This window comes from Carcharhinus amblyrhynchos, chromosome 24 (genome assembly GCF_965287045.1).
Source record: "Carcharhinus amblyrhynchos chromosome 24, sCarAmb.v2.hapA, whole genome shotgun sequence".
Lineage (NCBI taxonomy): Eukaryota > Metazoa > Chordata > Chondrichthyes > Carcharhiniformes > Carcharhinidae > Carcharhinus > Carcharhinus amblyrhynchos.
The window spans coordinates 27,543,959-27,565,283 of NC_137347.1; the positions used below are offsets into that span (position 1 = coordinate 27,543,959).

The 21,325-nt window shown below is 43.9% G+C and overlaps 1 protein-coding gene across 6 annotated transcripts in view; it reads left to right on the forward strand.

The window, feature by feature from the left end:
* The window catches only part of LOC145357727 (phosphatase and actin regulator 4-like), a 184,045-nt gene that overhangs the window by 126,015 nt on the left and 36,705 nt on the right, over positions 1-21,325 (forward strand). For all 6 annotated transcript variants that reach the window (XM_080211154.1, XM_080211155.1, XM_080211156.1 and 3 more), the window contains one exon: positions 5,611-5,778. In XM_080211154.1, coding sequence (XP_080067280.1) covers positions 5,611-5,778 — 168 coding nt within the window. The remainder of the gene's footprint in view (positions 1-5,610; positions 5,779-21,325) is intronic.

Sequence of the window (21,325 nt, forward strand, 5' to 3'; positions counted from 1 at the left end):
CCGCTCAGAAAGGACAGTAGGACTAGGGGGCACAGCCTCAAGATAAAGCGGGGGGGGGGGGCGGTTTAGAATGGAGTTGAGGAAAAACTTCTTCACTCAAAGGGTGGTGAATCTCTGGAATTCTCTGCCCGTTGAGGTGGTGGAGGCTGCCTCGCTAAATATTTTTAAGACGTGGGTTGATGGGTTTTTGATAAGAGAGGGGATTAAGGGTTATGGGGAGAGGGCGGGAATGTGGAACTGAGCCATGACAGATCAGCCATGATCTTATTGAATGGCGGGGCAGGCTCGAAGGGCTAGATGGCCTACTCCTGCTCCTATTTCTTATGTTCTTATGTAAAGGGGACCAAGCACAATTGAAGAGCAATGGGTAATTAGGCTGAAATTTTGTCTTAAGTCTGGAGTCACAATGATCTTTCTGATCTTGTCACTGTTACAGCAAACCAAGTTTGCAGTGGTGGCTTGAGAGTTTTGAAACAGTGAAGTGGCAATGCACAGCACTGAGGAAATTTGCATCACAGTAGTTCAACTCACAGAACCAAACTGTGTATGCCTCCACAAACAACCCTGGAGGAATTTTTTTTAACCAAAAATGTACTTTATTCATAAAAAAAACTCGATTAATCTATTTCAAATATACAGGGCTTTGAACAGCAAACGCAACGTGGAATTAAAACACTTTTACAGATCCGTACAACCTACAATGACTACATTTCAAAACTTAAACTATATCCATTCCTCAATATTTACAGATTTGTTCTGATTGCAATGATTACATTTCAATACCTAAACCTTTCTACATGCCTCAATTAATTACTGTGTGCCATTAGTGCTCAGATTGGCACACAGCTCCGCAGGTCGAGGGTATTCTGCAGTTCCCGGGCCCTCGGTCTGCCTCCGTTAAAAGGCCTTACAGTGTGGCGTTTCCCCATTGTGCCTTTGCGGCAGCTGCCCCAAGCTTCAGCGCGTCCCTCAGCACGTAGTCCTGGACCTTGGAATGTGCCAGTGTGCAACACTCGGTCGAGGACAGTTCTTTCTGCTGGAAGGTCAGCAAGATTCAGGCGGACCAAAGTGCGTCCTTCACCGAGTTGATGACCTTCCAGCAGCAGTTGATATTTGTCTCGGTATGCGTCCCCGGAAACAGCCCGTAGAGCACAGAGTCCTGCGTCACTGAGCTGTTGGGGACGAACCTCGACAAATACCACTGCATCTCACTCCAGACCTTCTTTGCAAAGGCACATTCCGTAAGGAGGTGTGCGACCGTCTCATCCGCCCCACAGCCGCTTCGAGGGCAGCGTGCGGTGATGTTGAGACCTCGAGCGTGCATAAAGGATCTGACAGGGAGTGCCCTTCTCACCACCAGCCAAGCCAGATCTTGGTGTCTTCAAGTTTATCTGGAGATCAGAGATGGATCGCGTCCAGAGGGAAGCAATGTACAAATCTCCAGAGAACGGAGGGAAAAACGTTCCCAACGCCGCCCTCATCCTGATGGCTACCTTTGTGTGCGGCTGCATCAAGCTGTGCGTAGATCCTCGGCACATTAACAGCAAGTGCCACTTTGTTTTGAGGTTCTACCTGTCCCCAGTGTTGCGAAGGATGGGTCTGGCCACACTGCCGCGGAACGCTCCGAGTAGTTGGACCATACCGCAGCACCTGTCCTTTGTGGAGGAATTTTTCCAGAAACACTCCTTTGACCACACGGCGATTAAGCAGTGGTCAGCACGTGACGTCCTTGGGGCCCTGAGAGAAAAGGAGATGGCGGATCCTGTCGGAAGGTTCCCTGAGCGGACTGTCAGTGTCATCTGGCAGAACGCCTCATCACCAGAACTGACAAACAAACAACCCTGGAGGAATGGCTTACGTAGAGGTGCCCCCTTTTCTTGATGCGTTTAAAAATATCAGGAAATACTTGCCAAGAGTAGATTTCGAAGAACCTTTTGAGTCAGACTGCGGAAAACTAAGAATGGAGAATGTTCATTATACAGCTTTTCTGTATAAAAGAAAACCTCTTTACATGTGTTCAACTTAAATCTTTGCTGGATTGACTCTGAGACTTTATACCTCTCAAAATTCAGTCAGCCGCTTGAATAAGTAGAAGATGCCCCACCCTGCTTTAGTTGACTCTAATACAAAGGACATAATCATGTATAAAGAAACTTCTATTTTGATGGAAAAGTTTCTTTGCTGGATGTTTTCCATGGTGTTGAACACCTTTCCAAAAATTATTTACAAGGACAGTGAATTTTTGTTGGTGTGTAAAAGCATACAAGTCCCCTTTCTGGTCAAAGCCCTTGTGAATAATTTGTATATATTGGATTTCCTAGTCTAGAGAAAAAGTAGGTGCTGAAATAAGCAAAATACTGAATGCTGAAATCTGAAACAAGATGTTTGGACTTTTTGATGAAGAGTTTAAGGACTCAAAACGTTAACTGTTTCCTTCCTAATAGACACTGGCAGACCTCCTGAATTTTTCCAGTGTACTCTGTTCTTGTTGTAGCAATAGATCTTGATACGGTAGGGTAAAGGGGGCTCGGAGCATAAAGTTCTACACGGGTCAGTTGGATTGAATGGCCTATTTCTGCACTGTGCATTCTATGTAAAAATTAACTTAGTGTTAACCTAACAGTTGTTTCAATTGCTCTTTCCACTCCCCTCCCTTTCCACTTCTTTCTTACCCCGTCGCTATCTTCTCACCACCCCTCTCCAAAATCTATCAGTTTGTGTTGAACATTTTAATTAGTCTGTAAGCCATTGTTTTTTAAGGTAGAGTTTTCCATTGCACTTTGTGAGAGAATATGCTTCCTGATTTCACTCCTGAGTAACCAAGCTTTTTTTTTGTCCCCTTGTCCTGAATTTCCCACTGGGTGCAGTCATCTCTATCTACCCTATCAACTCATTTTTATCATTTTAAGTGCATTGATTGGATCACTCCTCAGCCTTCATGATGAAAAATATAAGCCAGGTTAATGCAACCTATCCTCATAATTTAACTTCATTAGGCACCCAGTATCACTCAGTCTATGCTATGCCCCCTCAAGGCAAACTTGTCCTTCGAGGTTTTGTGCCCAAAAATGAGTGCAGCACTCCACAGGTGGGGTCTAACCGAAGCTCTGAAGCATAACTTCCTCTCTTCTATTTAGAATCATAAAGCCCGACAGTGCAGAAGGAGGCCATTCAGTCCATGGAGTCTGCACTGACCACAATCCCACCCAGGCCCTAACTCCATAACCCCATGCATGTACCCTAGCTAGTTCCCCTGGCCCTATAGGACAGTTTAACATGGCCAATCTACCTAATCCGCACACCTTTGAACCTAACTAGTCCCACCTCCTTTTCTATCTGCTGTCTTTTAATGACTAGTGTGGGTAGGTGCCCAAACCCTTCACTTCCTCACTGTTCCTAATCCTTCGGTTTTTAGAACATTTATCATTCTTGAATTCAAAGCATATGACCTCACACTTCCCATAATTGAACTCCTCCTGCCACAGTTATGTCTAATCGGTTCACCAGGCCTTTCCTTTTTCTCTGGGATTGTTGGCAGAGCTCATTTTAATTCGGTTTTAAATGTCCTAACACCTAGTGCATACATGAGGTCAGAAGCAATTTAACTTTGACTGAGCTCGACTGCCAACAAATGCTTACTTTCCATGATGATCTTTTAGATCGTGGAAACTTGAACAGATGTTTTCCTTCAGCCAAATTCTGAACTGCTGCTCTTGGCCAATGTTTAGAACAGGAGCAAAGGGCAAGTAGGCTGTGGTGTGTCATTCTGTAGTCCTGAAACTGGAAATCTGCTGCTCCATGAAGATGTCATGCCATCTGAACAGCCTCTTGCAAGGTGAAGATCCAAGTTTCTCATCATCTCACTTGGTTCTCATATCATTGAGTTAAACTTTAAGGGGAATCTGCTATGCCTTGGATCACTAAGTTCTATGTATATAAAGTTTATTTATTAATCACAAGGCTCACATTTACGCTGCAATGAAGTTACTGTGAAATTCACCTAGTCGCCACACTCTGGTACCTATTCTGATCAAAGCACCTAACCAGCACGTCTTTCAGATTGTGGGAGGAAACTGGAGCACCTGGAAGAAACCCACGCAAACATGGAGAGAACATGCAAACTCCACACAGACAGTGACCCAAGCCAGGAATTGAATCTGCACTGAGGCAGCAGTGTTAACCACTGTGCCACCATACCGCCCAGATTTGATTCAAATTTTGACTTTTAGAGTTTATTTATTATTGTCACAAGGCTTACATTAACGCTGCAATGAAGTTACTGTGAAAAATCCCCTGGTCGCCATGCTCCGGTGCCTGTTCGGGTACACACAGAATTTAGCATGGCCAATGCACCTAACCAGCACGTTTTTCGGACTGTGGGAGGAAACCGGAGCACCCGGAAGAAACCTACGCAGACACAGGGAGAACTTGCAGACGCCACACAGACAGTGACCCAAGCAGGAATTTATTGTATGGCACGTTGAAGAGTAGAGTAAGAAGAATTGTTTATATGCTTCTTGGATTGGAAAAATAAACCAAATAACAAAAGAGTGATGTGTGCAAGAGTTCACAGCCTGTCCATCAATTTGATTACAATGAATTGGTGAAAGAGGTTTCTGAGTTTCTAATGAAATCTCTGGCCAGCAGTTTATCTTGCACATGAAAAAAAGCAAACAAAAGAAGACTAGCATTTGTATGTTTTAAATCAAGCATTCTGGAATGCTTGGGAACAAGGGTTCCCAAGCCACGTGTCACACACCTGTTGGGATTAAAGGACCTATTGGGCAGCACTTAAAGCGAACCGGGTATTTCTTAGAATCCATTTTGCCAAGGATTCTTCAAATTGACCACAGAAATGGGTGCCCTATAATCATGGGCTGGATTCAAATTCTGATTCAAGATGTGAAAGCTTATTTACAATCCAGTGCCTCATCTCTTTTCTCCTTTTGCTTTTCTTGCTGTCTTTGTTCTCCCCTTTCCTGCTCCATTTTCTCTGCCCTCCTTTTTTCTCTCACCTCCCTGCCTTTCTCTCTTTTTATCTACATTTCCCTTTCTCGAATTCTCTCCATCCTCTTTCTCTCTCGTCATTTGCGTTTCTCTCTTCCCACCTGCCATTTCTCTCTTCCCACCTGCCATTTCTCTCTACCCAGCTTTCCCATTTTCCTCTGTCTCTCTTTCTCTCTCTCTCACCACCTCCGCCTCCCCCCCTTCCATTTGGTGCGCTGTTCCCCATTTGGTGTGCTTTTCCACTCCACTTCCAGTCTCCCCGTTTGGTGTGCTCTCCCCCAGCTTCCCACCCTGTTATGCTTGCTGTCTCCCAGCCACCACCACCACCACCACCGCCCCCCGCCCCCCACCCACCCCTCGGCAAGTTTGCTCTTCCCCCTCGCTTTCCCTCCCTACCCCCTACAACATTATTCACAAGCAACTAACACATGTTCCCTCTGCACCAGTGGACTCTGGTCAATGTTGTTTTATGTAAGGCTATTTAAGAACTGGAATCTAGTACTCCATAGCTTGATGCTACTTGCTTCATTGTTTAATTCTAATCCCTCATTTTGCACCCTGGAATTTAATTGGGTTTTATTTTCTCTTCCAATGACTATGCAGCTGAGGAAGGGGAGCAGCTTCCACCAATGGGCTCGGAGAATGACGTCTCTGGCTCAAACACACCCACTGCACGGAGAAGAGGAAAGTTTCCAGGATTTGGGAAAATATTCAAACCATGGAAATGGCGGAAAAAGAAAACGAGTGAAAAGTTCAAAGAAACGTCTGCAGGTAAGAAACTGGGAAAAATTTAAAGTATAGTTTGTAACGCATCAAAAGTTGAATTTATTTACCTCACTGCCCCGAGATAAATTTTGTTAACTTAAGTGAAAACTGATTCAATCAGTGCAAACTGTTTGAAATTTCACAACTGTTCGCAGAAAAACAGTTGATCCCTCCCAGTAGCGTCTGTTGGATGTTGTGTGTAAGGGCTTTGAATGGAAACTGGATTGCGTTCAGCTATTATAGCTGAACAGCTGTCCATATTCACTATCTGACCTGGTACATGAAGAGTGCTGCTCTGGTAACTTATAAGAGAGCTGGAATTATATGCCAGCAAGAATGAACAATCATGAAAGTAAGATTCAAGTTTAATGAGCAGAGTCAATGTAAAGAGAAAAAGTATTTTCACATTTGGCTGGGTCCATTCGTTAATTAGAGTCCTGGAATGATACAGGATGTTGTTGACCCATCGTGCCAGTATCAGCACTTTGACAGAGTTGCCCAATTAGTCATATGCACCCAGTTCTGTCGTCTTATCCCTTTTGTGTTTCTTCCCTTCAAGCGGCTATCTTATTCTCTTTTGAAAGTGGTCAAAAACCTTAAACCTGTGTCCACTGATTGCTGGCCCATCTGCCACTGCATACAGTTTCTCTGTTTACCCTTATCAAAGCTGTTCTTGATTTTGCACACCTCTATTGAATTCAACCATAAACAACTGAAGCTTCTCCAAGCTCTACACACAATTGAATCCCTCAATTTTATTAAATCTGCAACTTCTCCAAGGCCTTGGGGTTCTTTTGAAAGTGTCATGCCCAGAATTGAGCGCAGTGTTCCAGCTGTGACCTAACCAGTGTTTATATAGCTTTAGCATAATCTCCTTGTATTTGTTCTTCATTCCTCCACTAATCAAATCAAGTATCTGAATTTTCTTCAGATTTCTCAACTTATCTTGCCACTGTCAGATTTGTTTAACTTTATTCCAGGGTGTCATTGGCAAGCCACCCTAATTGCCTTGAACTGAATGACTTGCCAGGCCTGAATACTGGAATCTGAAACAAAAACAGAAAAATGCTGGAAGACTCAGCAGGTCTGATAGCATCTGTGGAGGGAGGATAGATGACCCTTCAGCTCTGACTAAGGGTGATCATGATTCAAAATATTGGTTCTATTTTCTCTTCACAGATGCTGTCAGGCCTGCTGATATTTTCCAGCATTTTCTGTTTTCATTTTAGAAGGCAGTTCAGAGACAGCCACAGTAGGCCAGACCAGAAAAGGATGGCAGATTTCCTTCCCTTAAGGACACTAGTGAACCAGATGGGTTTTTGTAACAATTGATCACAGTTGTCATGGTCACACCATTACTGAGACTCGCTTTCTATTCCAGATTTTATGAATTGAATTTAAGAAGACATAAGAAATAGGAGCAGGAGTAGGCTATCTAACCCCTCGAGCCTGCCCCGCCATTCAATAAGATCATGGCTGATCTGTCGTGTCTCAGTTCCACATTCCCGCCCTCTCCCCATAACCCTTAATCCCCTTGCCTATCAAAAACCTATCAACCCGCGTCTTAAAAATATTTAGCGAGGCAGCCTCCACCACTTCAACGGGCAGAGAATTCCAGAGATTCACCACCCTTTGAGTGAAGAAGTTCCTCCTCAACACTGTTCTAAACCGCCCCCCGTTTATCTTGAGGCTGTGCCCTCTAGTCCTACTGTCCTTTCTGAGCGGGAAGAGCCTCTCCACCTCTATCCTATCCATCCCATTCATCATCTTATATGTCTCAATGAGATCTCCCCTCATTCTTCTTAACTCTAACGAGTACAAGTCTAGTTTATTCAGCCTCTCCTCATAGTTCAACCCCCTCAACTCCAGTATCAGCCTAGTAAACCTCCTCTGCACTCCCTCCAAGGCCAAAATATCCTTGCGTAAGTGCGGCGACCAAAACTGCACACAGTACTCCAGCTGCGGCCTCACCAATGTCCTATACAGCTGCAGCAAGACCTCCCTACTTTTATATTCAGTCCCCCTCGCTATGAAGGCCAGCATCCCATTTGCCTTCCTGACCACCTGCTGCACCTGCAGGCTGGGTTTTTGCGACTCATGCACAAGGACCCCGAGGTCCCTCTGCACCGTCGCATGCTGCAGTTTTTCACCATGTAAGTAATAGTCCTTCCTACCATTATTCCTACCAAAGTGGACAACCTCACATTTGCCAACATTAAATTCCATTTGCCAGTTCCTGGCCCATTCGCCCAGCCTATCTAGATCCTTCTGCAGACTCTCCACACCCTCCGCACAATTTGCCGTTCCACCAATCTTGGTGTCATCAGCAAATTTCGACACCATACACTTGGTTCCCTCCTCCAGATCATCTATATAAATGGTAAATAGCTGAGGCCCCAGCACTGACCCCTGGGGCACTCCACTAGTCACCAACCGCCAATCCGAATAGCACCCATTGACCCCCACTCTCTGCCTCCTACTTGACAGCCAATCCTCTATCCACGCTAACGCCCTACCCCCAACTCCATGCCCCGACCTTCTGTAATAACCTCTTGTGAGGCACCTTGTCAAATGCCTTCTGAAAATCAAGAAACACCACATCCACCGACTCTCCTCTATCCACCGCCCTAGACACATCCTCATAGAACTCCAATAAATTCGTCAGACACGACTTCCCCTTAACGAAACCATGCTGCGTCTGCTCTATCAAACAATTCTCCTCAAGGTGCCTCGCTATTTTCTCTTTGACATGGATTCTAACATTTTACCTACAACAGACGTTAAACTAAACGGCCTATAATTCCCTTCCTTTTGCCTGCCACCCTTCTTAAACAACAGCGTAACATTAGTCGTTTTCCAATCTTCCGGCACTTCCCTGCAATCCAGCGACGTTTGGAAAATAATCACCAAGGCATCCACTATCACCTCCGCCATTTCTTTCAGAACCCTTGGATGCATTCCATCCGGTCCTGGGGACTTGTCCACAATCAGGCCCTCCAGTCTGTCGAGCACCGCCTCTCTAGTAACAATAATGTCATTCAGGCCCTCCAGTCCTACCATCTTTCCATCGCTAACACCCGGCAAATTATTCACGTCCTCCTCCATGAAGACCGAAACAAAAAAGTTATTCAAAGCCTCAGCCATTTCCCCATCCCCTACCACTAAGTCCCCCCTCTCATCCTCTAAGAGTCCAACGTTCACCCTAGCCAGCCGCCTCCTTTTTATATATTTATAAAAACTCTTGCTATCCTTTTTTATATTAAGCGCTAGCCCAGCTTCATAGTTTCTCCTACCCTTCTTTATCAACTTCTTTGTCATTCTTTGTTGACATTTAAACCTCTCCCAATCCTCTTCTCGCCCACTACTGTTAGCTACTCTAAACGCATCCGCTTTTAATTTAACACTTTCCTTTACCTCCTTCGTTATCCACGGCTGATTATCTCTCCTCCTACGATCCTTTTTAACCATCAGAATAAATTTCTGCTGAGCACCAAGAAAGATCTCCTTAAAGATCCTCCACTGTTCCTCAGCAGACCTACCTTCCAACGCACTCCCCCAATCAACATTCGCCAATTCCTCACTCATCCTACCGTACTCCCCTCTGTTCAAACAAAGGACACGTGTCCGGGAACCCACTTTCTCCTCCTCCATCTGCATCAGAAACTCCACCATACAATGATCACTCTTCCCAAGAGGATCCTTCACCACAAGGTCCCTAATTCTACCCGCCTCATTACATAACACCGGATCCAAGATAGCTCACTCCCTCGTCGGCTCCAACACACACTGTTCAAGGAAACTATCCCGGCAGCATTCCAAGAACTCTTCCTCAAGCTCACCGCGTCCAACATGGGTCGACCAATCAATATGTAGATTGAAATCCCCCATAATTGTCACCGTTCCATTCCTGCACGCCGCATTTATTTGCGCTTTAACAGCCCGCCCCACCTCCAGATCATTATTTGGGGGCCTATAAACGACACCCACCAGCATCTTCCTCCCTTTGCTGTTCCTAATCTCCACCCACAACAATCCCACTTTCTGCTCTTTGGTTCCTATATCATCCCTTACTACCACCCTGATGCTATCCTTAATCAGCAGAGCTACGCACCGCCCCCCCCCCCCCCCGCTTTTTTTTCCTCCTGCCTATCCTTCCTAAACACTTGATACCCCTGGACATTCAGCTCCCAGTCCCTATCACCTTGCAGCCACATCTCTGTAATGGCCACCAGATCATATCCATTTGTGCTGATCTGCGCCACCAGCTCATCCACTTTATTCCGAATGCTTCATGCATTCAGATAAAGTGCCTTCATCCCAGCCTTCACCTGTACCCTATTTGCCAGAACGGTACCAACCATACTCACGCCCCCTACTCCCTTTATTATTGGGACATCCTTGGCCTCTTCCCTTACCTGTACCTTCTCCTTTACTTTAGACCCCGTAATGTCACCTACCCTCGCACCCTCCCCCCGCTAATTAGTTTAAAGCCCTATCTACAGTCCTCTTTACACGATTCGCCAGGACTCTGGTCCCAGCACGGTTCAGACCAACCCCATCCCACCTGAACAGGTCCCACCTACCCCCAATACTGGTGCCAATGCCCCATAAATTCAAACCCATTCCTCCCACACCAATCCCTGAGCCACCCATTCACTTCCTTAATCTTATCAACCCTATGCCCATCTGCACTCGGTTCAGGCAGTAGTCCAGAGATAACCACCTTGTCGGTTCTACTTTTTAATTCCATTCCCAGCTTTTCATACTCCCTCCCCAGATCCTCAGTTCGCATTTTGCCTACGTCGTTGGCACCCACATGTACTACAACAACCGGATTCTCACCCTCCCACTCCAGGTTCCTCTGCAGCCCAGATGTGACATCCTGGACCCGAGCACCAAGCAGACAACACACCCTTCTGTGCACTTTGTCATTGTGGCAAAGAACAGTGTCAATACCCTTAACCACACTATCCCCAATTACTACTACGTTCCTTTTCACCTTCTCTTTGTCTATGTCCTGTGTCTGCATCACTGTACCGTGTGCAGTTTGCTCACCAACCTCACAGCCCTCGTTCTCGTCCACATTGGAATCAAGAACCTCAAACCTGTCATGCAGATTGAGAGGCTGAGGCATTTGGCCCCCACCCTCCTTCCTCCGGCCCCCACCCTCTTGTCCCTGACCCTTAGAGTTAGCCAGTCTAGGGGGGTGGATGTCTCTTGCACCCCATTGTCAATGGCACCCTCTCTTCCCCGATGAGCCTCAGTGTCTGTAGCTCAGAGGCCAGCTTATCTACCTTGAGCTGGAGCTCCTCCAGCAACCTGCACTTATTGCAGACATGGTCACTGGGAAGGACCCTGGGATCCACCAGCTCCCACATCATACAGAAACAGCACATCACATTTAAATTTCACCATGTGCCATACTGGGTTTTGAACCCCTGTACCCAGACTGTTAGCCTGGATCTGGGCCAATGACATTACCACTACACCACCATCTCCCCTTTGTAAAAATACATGTCTGAATCTCTTCCTGCATCCCCTGTATGTTTGGATGATTTAGTTCGTATTGCCTTACATCCTGGCAAAATGTAGCATTTTGCACTTCTGTGTTAAATTCCATCTGCCTTATGTTTGCCCATTTTGCAAGTCTGTTTATATCCTGGAGTTGTTACTGGCTTCATTGTTTACTGTACTTCACTTTTTCAGATTATCCTAAAAGTTTAACACTATGCCCTGTATCTCAAAATTTGGGTTATTAATGCGTTGTCCAGAACAGCTTTTAGACTTGGAATTATGTCACTATACTTCACCGTTGCTGGGTCAGAATCCTGGAACTCCCTTCCTTACGGCACTTGTGGTTGTACCTATGCCAGATGTAGTGCAGCAGTTTAACTGACTCACTCTCACCTTCTTGAGAGCAATTTGAGACGGATAACAAATGCTAGCCTTGCCAGTGGTGCACACATCCCATGTAAGAATTTTCTAAAACCACATCTTTTCTTCTAAAATAGCTGAAGGCAGTCGTTGAGCAAATCATCAAAGCAAGTGTCTTCTTTTCTAGTTATGATTCCTCCTGCAATGGAGTGATTAATTTCGAAAAGATAGTCAACACTTGCATCTACCGATTGGAATAGAGAACCTGTGTGGTGAAAAGCATGCATTTTAAAGAAAAACTCTTTGCTGGAAATACTCAGCAGATCCTACAGCATCTGTGGAGAGAGAAGCAGTTCCTCTCCACACCAGACATTTGAGAAATCTAGAAAGATGCTCCCACTTCAGCACTGAGGGAGAGCTACACTGCTGTAGGTGCCATCTTTTGGATTAGACTTTAAACTAAGGCTCTGTCTGATCTTTCAGCTGTACGATCCTCCGGCGCTATTTCGAAGTTGATCAGGGAGTTGTCCGCTGTGCCCTGCTGTATGTTACTTACCTGGTCATTATCATGTTGCTATTTCTGGTAGCTTGCATAAATTAACAACCACGTTTTCTGCATTGCCAAATAACTACAATTCAAAATTGGTTATAAGGTGCTAGCTTTGGGAAACAGTCATTTTTGGGTTAGCAAACTGCAATTAACAGAATGTCACAGGGATCAGCATTGGGGCCTAAATTATTTGTGATCTATACAAATGACTTGGATGAAGGGTACAACTATATTGCAGTTGAATTTGCTGCTAATTGGTAGGAAAGTAAGAGATAATAGATAAGTGTGTTGGCAAAAATTTGGCAAGTGGGAGTACAATGGGAAAATATGAAGTTGTCCACTTTGGCAGGAAGAATAGAAAGGCAGAATATTATTCAAAAAGGCTGCAGAGTACTGCAGTTACAGAGGGATCTGTGCATTATTGTACAGGACACTCAAAAAATTAGCATGCCCATACAACAAATAATTAAGAAGGCAGTTTGAATGTTGGCCTATATTTCAAGAGGGAATGGAATATAAAAGTAGGGAAATCTTGCTACAACTGTGCAGGGCATTGGTGTGACTGCACCTGGAGTAGTGTGTATAATCTGAGGGGAGGAGGGGGATATACTTGCATTGGAAGACATTCAAAGAAGATTCACTAAGTTGATTCCTGTGATGGAGTTGTCTTGTGAGAAAAGGTTGAGCAAGCTGGGCCTATACGCCATGTTTAGAAGATTGAGAAGTAATCTTATTGAAACTTAGAGGATTCTGAGGAGGCTTGAGATGGTAGATTCTGAGAATGTTTCCTCTCACGGGACAATCGGCTTTAAAAATAAGGGGTTTCCCATTTAAGATGGAGGTGAGAATTTTTTTCTCTTCTGAGGGTCTTTACTCTTTGGAATTCTCTTCCACAGAGAGCAGTGGAGGTTGGGTTACTGAATATATTGAGGGCTGAGTTAGTCAAATTTTTGATCAGTGTGGGAGTGTTCAGGGGAGACAGGCAAGAAAGTGGAGTCACTAGCAGAATGATTACTGGCATTTGGTATCTGAAAAAAATGAAAGCTATGCTCATGATCTGAAATTATTAAACTCGGTGTTGATTCTAGAAGATTGTACAGTGCGTAAGTGGTGTTCTTCAATAAACTTCATTGGAATAGTGTAGGGGGGCTGAGGACAAAACAGTAGGGTGGGAGTGAGGCAGAGAATTAAAATGGCATATTATTAGAAGGTTATGGACCAAACGGAGGAGTTCTGCAAAGCAGTCACACAATCTGCATTTGGTCTTTCCAAATGCTGCATTTTGAACAGCTGTTTCAATACTAGATTTTCAGCAAGCGCAATAGTTTCCCTTTGACATCTGTATTTATATAGTGTCTTCCACGACCTCTGGAAGTCCAAAACCCCTTTACAGTAAATGATGTGCTATTTTAATGTCATTGCTGTTGTAAAGCAGCAGCTAATTTGTATACCGCAAGCTCCTGTAAATGTCATAATGACCAGCAGTTTTTTTAAATGATGATTGAGGGATAAATATTGTCCAGAGCACCAGGGAGAATGCCCCCTGCTGTAATTCAATAAGTTGCCATAGGAGCTTTTGCTCCCAGGTGAGGGGACAGGTGGGGGCATATGATTCAAAAGACAGCAGCTTTGGCTTTGCAAAGCTCCTCAGTCCTGAGTAGCAGCTCAGATTTTGTGTTCAAGTGTCTAGAGTGGGACATGAGCTCATGATTGTCTGAGCCTTTGACAAATGTATCACAGCTACCATCTAAAATGCCATGCTATAATGTCATGAAGTTTGTAAATATCAAAAGTTAAAACTTTGCGTCACAAGTAGGCTTACATTAACACTGCAATGAAGTTACTGTGAAAATCCCCTAGAAAACATATTAGGTGGTCTTGTTAGTTGAATTCAAGTTTGGGGAGTATGGTGGCACAGTGGCTAGCATTGCTGCCCCTCAGCACCAGGGACCCAGGTTTGATTCCCAGCTTGAGACACTGTCTGTGTGGATTTCCTCTGAGTGCTCTGGTTTCCCCCTCAGTCCAAAAGACATGCTGGTTGGGTACATTGGAAATGCTAAATTCTCCTTCCATGTACCCGAACAGGCAGCAGAGTGTGACCGTTAGGGGATTTTCACAGTAACTTTGTTGCAGTATTAATGTGACAACAATAAATCAACTCAGCTTTAAACTGGCTGTGGAGAGCAAGGGAAGATTCTGCACTTTTAATGTTCTAGGACTAAGTAGTCCAGTGAAATGAAAAAGAATTGGAAATTCAGTAGCAGGATTGAAGGAGGACTAGGAAAGCCCATCTGTTCATCTATTTCCTTTGAAAATTAAACTAAACTGAGAGTGTATACATTGTGATGCAAAACGTATCATGATTGTGTGGGATAGGCTGGGTGGACAGCAGTTCTTTATCTGTCTGTTCATGTGTCCCTATTGGTGTTCGAGGCAACAACTTATATTTCTCATTTCCCTCTAATGCTTTGCCTATTCCACACAATTGAAAAGCTATTTAGCTGGAAGAAAATGGGAAATTACCATAATAATTATTCGATGTCTCAATTCAATTTGAAAATAGTCAATGAGAATGTTTAACATAACTTCTCAAACACTCATGGGACTGAGTGTGTTGGCTATGTGCATCTAGGGATGTATGATGCATTAGCATGATCTTCTGGAGCTTGCTTAATTGCCTTGAGTTGAGAAGGAATTTCCGCTCAAATTTCTGAAATTGGTCATGATATTTATTTCATCTAATTGCCTTCCCCCGGATGTTAATATGTGGTTGGATTGCGCAACAGATTACACCATCAATGTCTCATAGTAATGGTGTACATTGAAATTCCTAATGGCCTGTCTTGTTACTTTGTTAGTCTGGGCTGTGTGTGCCAGTGGCAGTGATGATGTTTATTGCCCATATGATGCCCAACTCGACAAGTTGCTATGGTACATCTTATGAATGATGCATTTCTCTTACACTGAGCTGCTGTTGAATGGAGCAAATGCTTTAAGTGGTGGCTGGGGTACCGATCAAGTGGGCTGCTGCTGCTTTCCAGTTTCTCTTGTGTAGGTTGACTGTTGCTCTACAGCTTTTCTACCTCTGGCAGAAATTGTTAGAATATTCCCAAACCTCTGGGTCTGCTGTTCTGCATTCATACAGTAACTTGAGTTGATTGGTCCAATGATATTTTTGTAATTGCCCTTTAGATAAAATGCCTGCCCTCAATTTAAATCCCACTCCTGCAATGTGGCAGACATCAGAAACCTATTTCCAATTTCTACTTCCTCTCTTTTGTTTTGATGGCTGTTGCTGGGATATGGTGCCATCGCTCTATATCGCAGCCAAGTCCAAGTTGGTCTTCAGAATTCAATTCAATTCAATATAAATGGCAACAAAGAAACCGGCTCTGCTTTATTTCTCCCCTCTTCAGCTCAGAAGCCTAAAGGCTATCGCTGTTCAATCTGTTAGCATTGGGACAGCACGGTGGCATAGTGGTTCGTGCTGCTGCCTCATGTTGGGGACTTGGGTTCAATTCCAGCCTTGGGTGACCCTGTGTGGGTTGCCTCTGGGTGCTGTGTTTTCCTTTCACAATACAAAGATTTCTATTCTATTGTCTTTTATATGCAGGTTAGGTGGCTTGACCACGCTAAATTGCTCCACAGTGCCTAAAGGTGTATAGGGAGATTAATGGGGAGGGTGTGGGCCTGGGTAAGATGCTCTGTTGGAGGGTTGGTGCAAACTTGAAGGGCTGAATGGCCTCCTGCACTGTAGAGATTCTATGATCTCCAGCTGAAATCGGCTTACTAAACAAACCAGAGATGGAATGTGGAGATCAGCCTCAGTTTGTATGCCTCCATACCATTGTATGGTGCAGTCACTGTATTGAGTCATTTTTAGAACATGGGAAATCTTGCAGCAAATTGAAATTACATCTTGGCAATGCAAGGGATTGTCCATTGCAGCACAGGCACAGTTTATTAACACAATCCCTTAGTTTCAAGCCTCAGTTAGCTGCTGTTCAGAGTAGATTTATCCTAATTCAGCAGTTCAGCTTCCACTCCATCTGTACCTATCAACACATCGCAGAACTAGCATTTAATTGAGTTTTCCATCAACTTTCTAAATTGGGAGTGGGTGTGGGAGGTGATGACAGTAATTGGAATCTGCCAGTTTGATTTCTATAGTGACTATTCACATAAATTTATACTGCAAAGAGTTGTTGCGGGGTCATTGGATTTGGTTACACGTAACATGATGACTGCAGTGACAACGCAATAGACTAGAAGGTTAGTGTTTGCAGGATACTTTCATATTGTAATCTACTTGTGCTGTCACTATGGCTTCAATACTCTGTTTTGACGTTGTGTGGTATCTGTCCTTGTCCTCCTCCTCCTCCTCCTCTCTCCTTAGCTCAGTGATGTGGATGAATGCTTTGTACGCAGCATTCACTGCCAGTACAAAATGGTTAAGCTGGAGAGAAGTGTTTGGGCAGTAGTACGAGTGTTACCTTTATTAACTTAAAGGGTCAGAGGGCATTGCTGAGGTGCTTTAGTGATACAGGGATACCCCTTCGTTTCAAATGCATTCATCCTTTGCACTACAAATGTGTTCTTGCAAGACACTTAGATTTTAAGGATGCTGTGATTAAGATTAGCTCTTCATTGAGAAGTTCAGGATCTTCCTACTGATAACAATGAGATGTCTAGGTTTGTAGTAGCCCCGTGAAACTGCAGTTACCTCTAGTTCTCGAGTCAGATATCTTGCTTCTGATGAATAACATCAAGGAGTGGTTCACATCAGTGTTGCATCAGAATTGGACGTTCCTGTATCCAGCTCGAGAACCATTAATATAGGCTTTTGGAGGGAATGGGCCATTCGGTGGGAGTTTAGGTGTTTCTCACATGTCGGTGCAGATGCAAAGGGCCAAAGGATCTCTGCTGCATTGTATGATTCTATATATTCCTTTGTCTATCGCTTTAAGGTAAGAAAATAAATAGGAGGAGGAGGCGGCTGATAGTTCCTCAAGCTTGATGTACCATTCAATATCTATTACATCAAGTTTAAAAACGATCTGTCTATTTAAAATAGGTTAATATCGTTTTAAAATAGACATAAGAGTGCCATCAGAACACATGGCCAACTGAGAGGGCAGCTGTCTTTACATCCTTCAAGGTGAAAGCCTGTTTTCAGCTATAATTTCCTTTAATAGAACTCTACTTTAAAGTAATGGGAAACCATATAGTGTGTTTTGATATGAGACTTCCTTGTAAACTGAGCTGCAGGTGTATCCCAGCCAGCGGGTAAACACACTTTACTTCTCATTGGTAGCTCTCGACTCTTTCGTGGTGATTCTTACTCTTGTAGATGTTTATCACGCCTCACTCCTGCTTGCCACCATTCTATTTACAGCTGCTTGATTAGAATAGCGTTTGTCTTTCGCTTTCCTTGTTGCCCTGAATTGCGGCATGGAAAACTTAAAGATTGTCATTTCCAGTTTTTTAGGGTGGCACAAGTGGTTAGCACAGCGCCAGGGACCCGGGTTCAATTCCCAGCTTGGGTCACTGTCTGTGTGGCGTTTTCACATTCTCCCTGTGTTTGCGTGGGTTTCCTCCCACAGTCCAAACATATGCAGGTTAGGTACATTGGCCATGTCAAATTTCCCCTCAATATACCTAAACAGGTGCCAGAGTGTGGCAACTGGGATATTTTCACTAACTTCATTGCAGTGTTAATGTAAGACTGATGGTGACTAATAAATAAACTTTAACTTTTAACCCTCGTGTTCAGCTTTGTAATAGAAGTATGTAATGCACCAGGCTGATCTACATTGGATCTCAGTTCAGTCATTTGTAACCTCTCCACTACAAAGGAGACAGAGTCTCCATTTTAAAAAGCTATTTACTCTGGGTACTTTGCACCAATGGCCTCTCTAAGAATCCAAACAGTGAAGGTTGGTGGTTTGTTTCCATGTAACTGGGTTTGTAATGGAGCCCAGTGGGAATCATGGGTTTGTAAGCAGTAGTAGGAAACCCCAACTGAATTTTTTCTCTTCTCTCGCTTTTGCCACAGGATTCAGAGTCCAATTGTTGCATCTCAGCTGCTACTTTGGCAGAGATGAGTTAACTCTGTGTAAACAGAGGAACATTTAGGTCTGAATGGCTCTGCATTTGCACATGAGACCATCAAGGGAAATTCCTGATCCTGTGATTTTAATTAGATTAAATATTTATTCATTACCTAGCTTGCTAATCTGCAGTTCCCAATAGCATGATATGAAAGGAGAGCAATCTGTAAATTGTAAACACGTTTTATATTCTGTCTTCATCAGATAAGCCATTTATGCAGCTGTTCCTATTATAGTTTAGTGGATGATTGACTTATTTTGTTTAGAAAACTGCCATTTAATCTTACAATTTAAATGAGACAACTGAGAGCTTTTCTTGAATATGAAAACTGAAGCTGAAATTTTCTAAAATAAGGCATGAATAATGCAGGTCAGTGTTTACCTGTAAAAAGAAAGCAAACTTAATGTCTCAATTAAGTCCTCATTTTTAAAGAAGGGTCTTGATCTGGGACTGTTTGCATGTCCTTTTTGAGGCAAGATAATGCAATATCTGCTTCTGAAAGTACATTTTTTAACATGCACATTACCAAACATCCTATGCCAATTTTTTCCTTAGTCAAAAAAAGCCTGAATTGAAGAAGGGAAGAAGCGGGGGGAAGAAAAAAATCAGTATAGCCTAAGCTGTTGACAGGCAACACCTAAATGGTGAGGAGCCTCTGTACAGAGGGATCTGGGTGTCCTCGTGCACAAATTATAGAAAGTTAGCATAGGGGTGCAGCAGGTAATAAGAAAGACAAATGAAATTTTGACATTCATTGGTAATGGAGTAGAGTATTAAAGTAGGAAAGTGCTGTTGCAATTGTATAGGGCAAAGGTGACACTGCATCTGGAGTACTGCGCACAATTTTGGTCCCCTTTCACGAGGAAGAATCCAATGGGATCAGTGGTGGGACTGCAACTGGAATGGTTTTGCATGTAGAATCCACAGGTGTAAAGTTTATAATTTTCCTCCGTCCAGTTGCTTAATAGTGACAACGTTTGAGCCTCGACATGCATGATAATGTGCAGTAATGTCTTTACGTTAATTAAGTATTTAATTTAAAATTGCATTTAAACTCTTTCAGTTATTCTTAACTCCTGCTCTCCATTACACACCCCCCCCCCCCCCCCCCCCGGATGCTACTATTCAACCAACTCCTAACAAAGTCAACAATTTGGCACCAATTTCATGAGTTTCGACTTCAGCAACAGTCTCTTCTGAAGGATTTTTATCAAATGCCTTCTGGAAAACCATACCAAGATTCATAGACATTCCCCTATCTGTTCTTCAATTGTCTCTTAAAAGAAAATTAGTCATTTACAGATCCCTGTTGACTTCCTGAGCTACTGAAACTTTCAACAGATTCAGTCACCCTATCCTTAATAATAGACTCTAATTGTCGGGAAACTAATGATGGGCGAGCTGGTCTTTCATTCTATGATTTCCCTCTATCACCTTTGTAAGTAACTGAGTGACGTGCAAATTTCCAATCTAAATGAATTGCCCGAAGTTGAAAGAACTTTGGAGGATTATAGTTTAGGTATCTGCAATGTTCTCATGTACTACTTTTAAAATCCGAGTATGGAAGCTGTCTGATCTGGGGGACTTAGTGCCATTTATGTCATTTCTTTGCTGTCTGGTGAGAATCTGATAAGTGGGTAAATTCTACTTTATCCATAAAGTTTAAAACAGTACAGAACTTGGTGGTAAAGTTAAAATGCATTAAAAACACCAGCAGTAAGTAGATAATTTAATTAAGTAATTATTTAAAACACAAAGGATGGCAGGCAGGTGATATGTCAAGGTTGCAACATGTGGGAGCTCCTGGATAACATTGTGAAATGAGTGTTTGTTTGCAGTTTGAGGAACTTTGAAGGAATGTCATTGAGCTAGAGGCTGAGTAGCAGACAGAGGGAAAGAGTCATTTGGACATATTGTTTCAGGAGGTGATTACAACCCTTAAGGTAGGGTCTACTGGTTTGCAAAGTGGTCAGGGACAAAAGGGGATTGAATATAAAAGTAGGGAGGTCTTGCTGCAGCTGTATAGGGCATTGGTGAGGCCGCAGCTGGAGTACTGTGTGCAGTTTTGGGCGCCGCACCTGCGCAAGGATATTTTGGCCTTGGAGGGAGTGCAGAGGAGGTTTACTAGGCTGATACCGGAGTTGAGGGGGTTGAGCTATGAGGAGAGGCTGAATAAACTAGGCTTGTACTCGTTAGAGTTTAGAAGAATGAGGGGAGATCTCATTGAGACGTATAAGATGATGAATGGGATGGATAGGATAGAGGTGGAAAGACTCTTCCCGCTCAAAAAAGACAGTAGGACTAGGGGGCACAGCCTCAAGATAAAGGGGGGGCGGTTCAGAACGGAGTTGAGGAGGAACTTCTTCACTCAAAGGGTGGTGAATCTCTGGAATTCTCTGCCCGTTGAAGTGGTGGAGGCTGCCTCGCTAAATATTTTTAAGAAGCGGGTTGATGGGTTTTTGATAAGAGAGGGGATTAAGGGTTATGGGGAGAGGGCGGGAAAGTGGAACTGAGCCACGACAGATCAGCCATGATCTTATTGAATGGCGGGGCAGGCTCGAAGGGCCAGATGGCCTACTCCTGCTCCTATTTCTTATGTTCTTATGTTCTTAAAAGGGTGTGACTATAGTTGAGGCAGGCAAAGGGACCCACAGGGCAGGAGTGTCAGCCTCTGCAGTTGTCCAGCAGGTTTGATGTTCTTTCAGTTTGTTTGGATAATTGTGGGGGCTGCAGGTTGGATGAGCTGACTGCTCTTGACAAGGTGATACAGGCAGCTTTTCAAGTGAGGGGAATGCGTTAGAATGTAGTGGTGATAGGGGACAGTATAATGAGGGGGATTGACACTGTTCTCTGTTCAAGGAGTGAGAGTCCAGGTGGTTGTGTTGCCTATCTGGTGCCAGGATTCAGGACATCTGGGGGGGATCTTGAGTTGGGAGGAGGAGGATCCAGTCATCATCGTCCATGTAGGTAGGATGAGGAAGGAGGTATAGTCAGTACGAGGAGCGGAGACACAAATTA